General features: G+C 41.6%; 1 protein-coding gene across 3 annotated transcripts in view; it reads right to left on the reverse strand.

The window, feature by feature from the left end:
- The window catches only part of USP25 (ubiquitin specific peptidase 25), a 147095-nt gene extending 137526 nt beyond the window's left edge, over positions 1-9569 (reverse strand). For all 3 annotated transcript variants that reach the window (XM_084619796.1, XM_084619797.1, XM_084619798.1), the window contains exon 1: positions 9312-9569. In XM_084619796.1, coding sequence (XP_084475922.1) covers positions 9312-9356 — 45 coding nt within the window. In that variant the 5' untranslated portion in view covers positions 9357-9569. The remainder of the gene's footprint in view (positions 1-9311) is intronic.
- Between the last annotated feature and the right edge of the window lie 1693 nt (positions 9570-11262).

An 11262-nucleotide genomic window follows, 5' to 3' on the forward strand; every position in this document is an offset into this window, starting at 1 on the left:
ACAGAAACAAAATTTAACTAGAGCATTTGCTATTCACCAAAGAATGTATACAAATTAGATTTTTCATAATAATTCAGACGGATACTTTACAGTCTCAGAGAGTGAACCAGAAAGACAAATTAATCCAGCTGGACTCCCTGTATTTCACAGCAGTACTTATTATACTATTCTCCAGCAACAAACTATAACTGACTATTGAATATGTATGAAGGATCCACAGAAACCTATGCATGGTATCACATCACAAGGATTAACTTGCATGAACTTGCACCAAATCTAGATGACTAAAGTCAGATTCACAGGTCCTCTGACTTCAATGGGCTTTGGATCAAGCCCTTAAAGCTGTGTGGTCTCTGAAGACCATCTGCCAAATAAATTATTCTCCTCTCAAACGTAAGAACCTAATATACTTCTTGAAAATGCACACAGGATTATTAGTTTGACACTTAAGAAAAAAAATCAGAAGCGTTCAAGTTCAGAAGAACATCTGAGGTATGTCAGTCTGTCTTGACTTGAAACCTGTCCTACTGAGACATTTGTACATTTAAATGAGTAAAATAAAGTGCTGTTTATTTTCTATCATATTAACAAAGAAACTCTTTTAAAAGACACATTTTATTTACCACAACTTCTCAGTTGCAGTTAATTTAGCAACCTAGAATAAAAGCAGCATTGTTTTGATCAAGGCATATGAAGTCAAAAGATTTGCATCAGAAAAAAAAAGCACACTAATATTTTTGTTGCTTTTAAGAAAAGCAGTTCAGACACAGAAGTTAAATGTCCGATGTGAATTTCCAATATTAATCTGATCACTCTGTTACTCCAATTCCAATGACTTTGTACTATAAACTACTAGGATTCCATATAGAATCTCTATCCTCACCCAGAATAGCTACCCTCACAAATGAGGTAAATAATTCAGTGTTGTAAACTCTCTCAATACTGGTATTTTTTCCTCAAAGCTTCAACTCTTGGATTCATGCGAGAACACCAGCTTTGTTTAAACAAAGTTTCAACACTCATCTTTTCAAAGTAAAGGCCAAATATGTGACCTCTAATGTTTCAATAACCAGAAGGCAAATAAAAATAAACCAATAAATTTTAAAACAACAATATCTGGGGGCTTAATTTGTGATTTTTGAACGCAGCAATACCCACAAAGAGCCGATCTGTAGTGCACAGGACAGAATTCACAATGCCTTGCACAGACATTTGTGAAATAATCAGTCTCCTAGTCACCACACCAGACCCCTATTTATCTTTTCAACAATCTTAATACCTTCCCCTATCACAGTCAGCTATAATTTTGCTATTGAGTTTAACAAGAGGAGAACTGGGGTCTTAGGAGATTTAACTTCAGGAATAGGACTTAATTGATTTGTTGCAAGCTTTGCTATACTAACAAGTTCTCCAAATTCTGGAAAATGAACAAGTGCCAGGATTAGGAATGCTCAAAGAATACAACAATTTAGCTGAGTTTTGCTTGGCCCTGGCACGGCACAGCTGCTTTGGAGACCCATTTATTTTTTAGCTAAAGAAGATATGATTTAAAGCAAGTTTTAGTAAAAAATGGTTCCAACTGCCCAATGTTAAAAATACATTCTTTTGAAACATAACAAGTTACCAACATATATACTGTCAGAAACTAAGAATTTGAACTAGCGTTAAGAAACATGGTATTTGCTCCTCAGAACATAAAACTCTTCATATGGGAATACTGAAAGTGTTCACAATTTCTAACCTACAAACCACCATGGGGAGGAGAGAGAGAGAAAGAACCAGGCCTTTACCCCCCTTTTTTTTTGGGGGGGGGGGGGGTAAGTGTACTCCAATTACTGATTACCATTCAGTAGCTAAAACATGCAGTTGTATTCTTTTTTCAACTTCACAGCTATAAATCACTTCGAGACCAGAGTCTTTTTTAAAAATGTCTGCAAAGGTAGTGATGAAGAAAGCTACACATTTCTTGAACAACCCGACATGATCACTTTCACTTCTACTATATGCAAAAATAAAAAAAAACATTGAAAGTTAATGCTGCTATTGTATCAGCCTTTCATGCTTAATCCTACCTCATCTTTTTTTACCTAGATCTTTGAAGGCTATAATACATATACAGTAATTGAATCAGATCAAAATCTGCCATATATATTATTCACATAAACCTCTGAGAGATGATGTATGGTAATCAGTTGTCACTCAATAAGCATTTTAACAAAATTTTCACTCAGAGTTCAATATTTCATTCCATTAAGATAGTGGTTGCTTTATTTTTAAGTACACCAAGTAGCACTTTAACAGGAATAGTCCTATTTTATAACAAATAATAAAGAAGAACGGTCTAGCCTGAACATTTCCAATTCACTTTGGAATTTATTACTATTACAGTAACTTTTCTGCACTGTACCATCTTCCTAATAACATGGCTATTATTCACATTGTGATGCTGGAATAATACCCTTTAACATAAAGTTAGAGATAGGTTCTACGGGATGCTGAGTGCCCTCAACTCACAGACCAAGGAACACAGGTCCTTCTTAACATGCCTGCTGGTGCAGTAGCTTAGTTTTGAAAAACTCCACTTTTTAAAAAACAAAAAATTTTAAGTTTCGTTTTCAAGAAAAGACATGGCTTGCTTTCATTTAAACCTTTCCCTGAACTGATATCCATACACTGCATAACTGTACTTATTAGTGCAGGAGAATAGAAAGTGAAACTAACTAGCGTAGCCCAATCCTGCAAACATTAACTTCTCACTATTGACTAGTAATAAAACTATGATAAGCAATTCCACCTACGTCAGAAGAACTCCTCACCATAGTAAATGTATGACCCTTAATAACTGAAGTACAAAAAGTAAACTACATAAACAAAAGTAGATTAGTTTCCATTTCTTCCATGGCAGACAAGAACAGAATATCTAATTTTTTTAAAAAGGCAGAAAGTTTAAAAAAAAAATTAACACCCCTGCGCTTTCAGGTTCATTATATATTACACAAAAGCTCAGTTGTCCTCTCTCCCCCCCCACCTTTGCAGATCACTTTTAAATGGTCCAATATATACAGATTGTTAGGAGCACTTAAAATAATGTGTTTTTGAAAATGTGTTTTAACCTTTTAATGCAAAGTTGTGATTCTTTTTTATAAACCTTGATAAATGTTATTTATTATAGCCATAAATATTTTTCTTTTTAAAAATGTAAATCAAGCCATTTTGGAATTATAAAAAGAACTAAAAACAAGTTTATTAGTTAAAGACACCTTGTACATTTGTATATTTTGAACTTGGACTTGATCCAAAAAGCAATTCAAGTAAGGTCTTTGAGGCAGGAACTGTCTGTTATGGGTTTGAACAATGCCTAGTACAATGGGGTCCTGCATCATGACTGTGGCTCATAGATGCTACCACAACACAAATAATACATCATGAAGTCACTGAGGGCATTGCCATTGAGTTCAATGAGGTTTAGAGTAGGTCCTTAAAACATGCATTTAATAGTAAAGTTATAATATGGTCCACCGACTTAATAAATATAAATCCCAATTTCACAAAGGTTTTTTGTCTGCCTTTTACAACATGACCATAAAATCCAGGAAATATTCGATAACTTATTAGGCTGGCGGGGGAGGGGGGGAGGCGGGAGAGAGGGAGGAGGAGAAGGGCAAAAGATGTTTTGTCTTGATCAGACTTTCATAAAATTGAGTTTTACCTGCTGTTGTAAATAATGAGCAGGGTCTGTGTTCAAACATAAGTGACACAAAATAAAGCTTTATACACAGATCACCAAGTATTTTAAAAATAGTCAACACCAACGCAATACACAGCATTCCCTCCAAACATGCTTTTATGACGAATTCACGACAAATATTTTTAATATCTGAAGCGGATGCCGGCACACAGCAAACTGGTCGCAATAGCAAGAGTTCAAGTTCATGTTCACAGTACCATTATTTCAGTGGTTGTCGGTCTTAAAACCATGAATTGTGGAAAAAGTTGTACAGCACTTCCTAAATATTTTTAGAGAGTAGACCACAACTTAGGAAAATGGTCCTTCAGATAATCTCCCCTCCCTTTCATGACTGCATGGACCATTTCTCTGCCCCACCCCCATAATATTCTCATGACAACTACAACATGGAAAAGTTCATGGAAAAGTAGTATTAGGGAGTAATATAACATTTCAGCTGTTATTCAATGCAATTTAGTAGCAGGAAACAGGAAGATCCAAAAATCACATGACCAGCCAACTTTCCGCAGGCCACCTGCAAACCACAAACCAAAAGTCTGAAAAGGGGCATTTAAGGGAAAGACATTTTAACCTATGGAAGATGCGAAAAGAAAAAAAGCAAGTTGTCTTTTTCCTAGGAGCATGCTATATATCATTTAAAAAGTCAGTGCTACATATCCTTAATACAGGATATTTCTCAAAGATGAGATGAACTGCCACCTCTAATTTTATTCTATTATGATCACAACTACACTGGCAAAATTCAGACAGTTCAGCAGCAATGATAAGAGGAACTGCAGCATAAATAAAACAAGTTGTTTATTTAAAAAAAAAAAAAAACACACACCTCACACAACCACTATCCAGTCCTTCTCTGATTGGCACACAAACCAGGATAACCACTGCAAATTGGTACCATGTGTTGGCTGTTCAGAGGCCAGTGTAAAATGAATTAGTGATCTAGAGCCATTTCTTATTAGACAGGAGGTCAGCTATAACTTACATTTCAGTGGAGTTAAGTGACACAGTTGTGAAGAGACATATGATGTGTGTACACTATTGCTTCTCATTTTCTATCATTGGAAAACTGTGCATCTGAGTTTTGGTGGTGTACACAATGTCTAAGGGACTGGAGGCTCTCCACAGCAAGAGTGACAGATTACAACTGCGTTCCTTTGGAAAGACAACTTGAAGACACATCTACGAAACTGAGCGGCCAACTGTGTGGAATCAAACAATAAGAATTCTTTACCTTCTCAACAAGAAGCCTGACCAAAATCAACATTTTACTGGAAGGAGAAGAGGATAAGAGTCAGATAGGAGCCAAAAGTTAACAAATATTGGGAATACCTCTGGACAAAAATCAAAAAGCTACCAGCCTATTTATGTTTATTAAAATACTTATATATAAACATGGACATTATAGATGACCCCATAAATACTGAACAATGTTACAGATTCCCAAGTTGGACACAGCAACAAGACTGATAATATGATCCTGGTTATTCTTTGATTCAAGAGATAGAGAGCAAAACGTGAACAAGACAAAAGTCAAGATGCCCAATAAAAGAAATAAAGATCCAATTTTAAACAGACCCAGATTTTCTAAGTAAGGAAAACAATATTAGGCCTTGTCTATACTAGAAAGGATTTGCCAGTATAGCTTTACCAGCAAAATCTCTGAGTGTAGACAAAACTTATACGAGCAAAATTTCTTTTGCCAGTGTAACTATGTCTACACTAGTGCTTCTGCCAACATAGCTATGTCGGTAAGGGGTAAGATTTTTTTTTCACATTCCTAAATGACATAATTATGCCAGCAAAACTTTTAAGTGCAGATCAGGCTCCTAGCCCGAGTGAACCAAGCTTTCAAGTTAACTATACAGTATTGTACCAAAATAAACCCGTATTTTAAAGTATTACAAGAGCTGCTAAATACTTCCTCAGTAACAGAAAGAGATCCTGATTAATTAGTTACTGAAAACCACAGTTATGATGAGTAAGGGTATTCTGCTGACTCAAAGTCATCTCTTGGAAAGCTAATAATACATTTGTACCTTATATGTAGTTTCTCTGCACTAACAGAGGACAGTCATGAGAGACTTTCAGTCCTTGCCTACAAACAAAAAAGCACTCTCCACTCCTCTCCCCCAATAAAACAAACTCCCACCATGTTTAGCTCCAGTTCAGCTAAACCAGTAGGAATTTTTGTAAATTTTCCCAGTTTAGATAAGGTATTAGTCCATTTTAATATTTTACATAATTTGCTAGTATATTTTCTGTAACATATTATTTGGCTTATTATTTGTCTAAATCTATCAGCATGTAAACTCTTGATTGTATCCATTAAGATTTGGAGCTGTCACTTGGAAGACAAAATTTGCAACCTGAACTAAAGGTTGTTTTTTCACATACATTTCAGAGAAAACAAGTCATAGAAAATGTAGCATAAGGGAGATTTTTAATGTTACATATAGCTGATAAATACTGCTAGATATTAAAACTAAAATAATTTTAAATTAATATGCTTTTGCATCAGTTTTTTGGCTTGAAAAATTAATGAACTCTGAATCCTCTTTGAACTGCAAAGGTTTATTAGTTTACTCAGATGATACAATGCAAACAGTATTACTGTATGCTCTTTGGAGCGGTGCAAATAATAAACTACCAGCAGCAGCAAGATTTTAGTATTAGAGTTCTTGCTAATTCAACTCTCTCCCCCCCCCCCCCCCCCCAAAAAAAGTTGGGTCACTAGTTGAAATGTAATCACAACCAGCCACTTCCAAAGGGGAAAAGAGAAAGGAATCCTCAGCTACAGACCATTGCCCACTGGTCTATCTGACAGCCCCGGCTAGGTCTACACTAGAAACGCTAAAGCGACACAGCTGTAGTGCTTCAGCACATACACTTACTGCACAAACAGAAGGGGTTCTTCAACCTGTGTAGTAAATCCACCTCTCTGAGATGTGGTAGGTACTTTCAATAGAATTCCTCTGTCAACCAAGCGATGACTACACTGGGACTTCGACTGACTTTACTACACCTCTCAGAGGTGTGAATTTTTCACAACTCCTAGCCAGGTAGCTAGGCTGACTTAATTTTCTAGCACAGACCGGCTCCATGATTGTTTTGATTATCTGTCAAACATAATCGACAGAACGAAAAGTAAGCATCCAGACCTACTAGATATTACGTGTCTATAACCAAGCTCCAATACAATAATTAAGGGCTATTAATAATAAAATAATAGCATTATTATAAGGGCTATTAATAATAAAATAATAGCATTTTAAGTTAACTGACTGGTCACGAAAGGTGTCATACTTGCAGTAGTAGAAAACGAAGTTCTCCACTAGTTACAAAACACAGGCTCTGGCAGCAAGACTTTGCAACAGGAGCTTGTTAGCACACTTGAATTTAAATGGGTATTGAACACTTCAGGAATGAGAAGATAAATTTAGTCCATGTCCATTCAGCCTTTCCCCTCCCTGCTGAAACTGCCAACAAAAGTGCAAATTATTGCTAATTGTGACAGCAATCTTTAGAAGTGGGCACCTCTCTTGAAGGGCTTATCTAAATTAGAAAGTAGTACTACTTTAACGATGCAAATACAGAAAAAGCAGCACAACCCCACAGTAAGGACAGTTATACTGGTGTAGTTTTTCCCACATGGGAAGGTGAGAATAACTATACCAGTACATACTTTTATACTTGTATAGCCACATCCATACCAGAGTTTTACTGGTACGACAATTTTGGTTAAATATACCAGCCCCGCCCCCCGACAAAGTTACACTGCTAAGAGAAAGTGTAGACATAGCTTTACTTAACCTTAAGTAAGGCTATGTCTACACTAGCATTTTTGTCGGTAAAACTTTTGCCGGTCAGGGGTGTGAAAAAAACCCACCCCCACACCAACGTAAATTTTACAGACAGAAGCGCCAGTGTGGACAGTGCTATATTGGCAGGAGATGCTCTCCTGCCAATATAGCTACTGCCACTCGCTGGGCATGGTTTTATTATGCCAATGGGAGAGGTCTCTCCTGTCACTACACCAGGGACCCTGCAGTGGTACAGCTGTGCTGCTGTAAGGTCTGTAGTGGAGACAGTCACCAACTCATTTCATGTTAGCCAATGAACAGCAACAGACCATACCAATTTTCAGCAGAAAGGTTCCACATCACCACCAGCTGCTTAAATCCAACTGGAAAAATGAAATTGATCAAGTCACTAAATATAAAATCTTCAATTTTAATAAGACCTCCAAATATATTTTACTATCACTTTATTACTCCATTGTTTATTTAAACAATATTTAAAGCTCCATATTTAAAGCTCAGAATAGCTTCCGCTTTAAATATCTACTGATATCAGTATTTGTATTTTACATTTAAGTAACACCTTGTATCCTGTATTTTATATGTACAGCATAGCACCTTTCTCCTCTGAGAATTACCAGGCACATTATAAAATATTGGTATTATCCTACAATCCTTAGTCATGTGAATATTTTTTTCTTAGATAAGTATCCCATGAGGTCAACAGGACTACTTATGAGGGAGTTTGAAGACTGTACCCGGCATACCTGTACCACGACTGAAATACAGCTACCTTTGAAGTGAATGGAAGCAACGTGACCTTGCACTCCAGAGCACACTGCACAATGAAGGCGGGAGGTGATTTTACTAGAGGCTCAGCACAAGCTACTATTCTTTTACATGTGCACCACAGGCTATTTAGGAACTCCACTCATCACATCTGAGCACATCCTGAGGGAAGCTGCACATTCTAACTACATCTACATAAAGGAATTCAAAAGTTATAATTGTGACAGTCCACTTCTCCTCAGGCATGAGGAATGACACCTTGGTTACTATAAAAGCATGCTCCAACTAGACGGATCCACTCACTGAAAGGTACTGGTTTCACATCCTTACATAATTAGACAAACAGTTTTTGTTCATAACTTTCATGTTCAAGCAACATACAAAAGGAAAACACTCCAGAACTATGAAGGCCTGGGGAGATCTGCTCTAAAGATCTTCTCAGGGAAGGACTGGAGGGAAGAGAGGGAAACGCTGATTGATTTGGGGGGGAATAGAGGAGATGGTGTGTAGGGGAGGGCACGGCGAAAAGGGTTGGGGAGGAGGGAGGGGCGAGTTGTTTACAATGGGCGCTGGGTGAATGGCTACACCCCACATATGTCCTGGTGAGAGAGAAAAATTCATGGGGCGGGGCAGGTAGGACCTAATGGAGAAGAGACATCATGCGATATTATACAGCGCTCACAGCAGCCACGGCCCCCACCCCCAAAGGGCCCCCAGCCCAGCAAGCACCCAACCCCAGTCCCAGCCCAGCTCGCACCCCCACCACTCCGACCCAGCCCAGCCCGCCGCCGCCCAGCTGGCTCCCTGCTAAGGTCACAGCGCGAAGCGCCCGGGAGAAACCCCCGCCCCGCCCCGCGTTCCGGCTCCAAAGCCGGGCCCTCGCGTAGCCCAGCGGCCGCAGCAGGGCTTCCCCCGGCGGCGCGGGCTGGGCCGGTCCCCGCGGAGGGCCGCGGGCGGGCGGGCTGCACGGTCGGTACCTTCTGGGCTTTGCTCTGCTGCAGCACGTTCTGCTCCACGGTCATGGCCCCGGCCCGGCGCCGCTGGCCGCGTCCCCCCGGCCCAGAGCAGAGCAGCAGCAGCAGGAGGCGGCGGCGCGGGCAGCGGAGGGGCAGGTGCCGGGCCCAGAGTCGGCGGGGAGCCCGACTCGGCGCGACGCGGACGTGCCGCCCTGGGACGGAAAGAAGCGGGTCGGCTCAGGCCCGGCCCCTGCCCGCCACCCAGCCCGGCCCGGGCCCTGGAATGTGCCGCCAGCTCCGCCCCCGGCTCGCAGCCCGCCTCGCCCAGCCCCGCAGCCAACCACCGCCTGCTCGGCTCCCGCCCCCGCCCCGCTGCCCTGCCCCGCCCCGCCCTCCGCCTCCCCCCGCTGCCGCCCTCCTCCCCCCACGCTCCTCCCTCTCCCCCGCCAGTCACCAGCGGCCCTGTCTTCCCTCCGCCCCACGCCTCCTCTGCCTCCCGCTCCTCACGAGTACTACGGCTCTCCCTCTGCCTACCCCCTACCTCGTGCTCCTGCCCTCCCTGCCCAGCTGCCTCTTTCCAACAGCAGCAACTTCCTCACCGAGGGGACAGGGCTGCTGGCCTCCCTTCCCACTCTGATCCCTCCTTCTCTTGCTGCCACCTAATCGCCCGTGATAATATGTCTTATTGTATTGTCATAGTGCCTGGGATCCGCACTTGTGGATCAGGACCACATTGTCCTAGACACTGTACAAGCATAATATAGTGTCCACCCTCCCCAGGCTAATACCTCTCCTCCTCCCTCTCTAATCACTAGTGCGCTTACATTCTGCCTTCTCCCTGAGCCCTGGCAGCAATACAGGGGTCTGTCTCCCCCTCACTCGTGTTACACCTTCTTGCCCCTTCCCTTCCAATTCCTCCTCTTACTTACTCAGCCCAAGAAGAGCAGCAGGACTTCAGCTCTCTCCCCTCACTACCCCGTCACCAGTGTCAGTGTCCTCCTCTTCCAGGGCAGCAGTTGAGCTTTTACCTAGTCATTAGTGTTACTACCCATCCTCTCCAGCTGCTGCTGCAGAAGAGGAGGAATTCCTACCCAGTCATTCCTGTAACCTTCCTTCCCCTCTTCCACTAGCACTACTGGCCTCCCTTTTACTCTTCAGCAGCAACAGATTAGCTTCAACCAACTTCCTAGTCATAGGCCTAGTTTACACTACACAGTTAGGTCCACAGATTATGTTGACCTAATTATATCAATGTACACACTATAGCCCTGTGCTGCCCATGTAAGTGAGGCAGTGTCTATGTATACATTGTGTTAACTTACATTAGATGTTGGCTATCTTGTCAATTTCAGGGCTCCAGCATGGAGATGTGAAATTGACAAGAAAAGGGGGCAGCTAGAGCTTCTGACAGGAGGCACTCTGCTCCCAGCTCAGGGAGTCCAGAAGCCAGGCAGCTCCTGGGTGGGAGCTGCACAGAGCTGTGAGCCCTGACCCACACTGCCCCTCTTCAGTTAGTGGAAGCGCTCCTGGTGGGGACGTTCACGGCCAACAGAAGAAGAGCGGTGTAGACCTGCTCTTCCTGTCCTTCCTGTCCCCTATGATTCCTCCTCCTATCTAGCAGTAATAGAAGCTCATCTCTCCCCGCCATATCCAGGTATTTATGTTATTTCATTCCTCCATTCTCTCCCCTCTCCTCCCTCATGGCATGAATTTGGTCAGGTCATACTTGGCAACTTCTTAAGAGGTCATCTTGTTCTCCAGAATCTCTACTTTCATTAGAAAAAAAGGCTTCCCATGTGTGGATGCAGACAAAATCGTAAAAAAACATGAAACAAATGTAGTCAACTTAGTATCTGCCTGCATCTGCAGAAAGCCTGAAACAAGAGCTGAGAGATGTGAAGCACCCCATTTTTCTCTTTGCATTGTTAAATCATCATCCTGCGGCTCTTGAGTTAAATCTCAACACTGTTAA

This window comes from Lepidochelys olivacea, assembly GCF_965140295.1.
Source record: "Lepidochelys olivacea isolate rLepOli2 genome assembly, chromosome: 1".
In the NCBI taxonomy this organism is placed as follows: domain Eukaryota; kingdom Metazoa; phylum Chordata; order Testudines; family Cheloniidae; genus Lepidochelys; species Lepidochelys olivacea.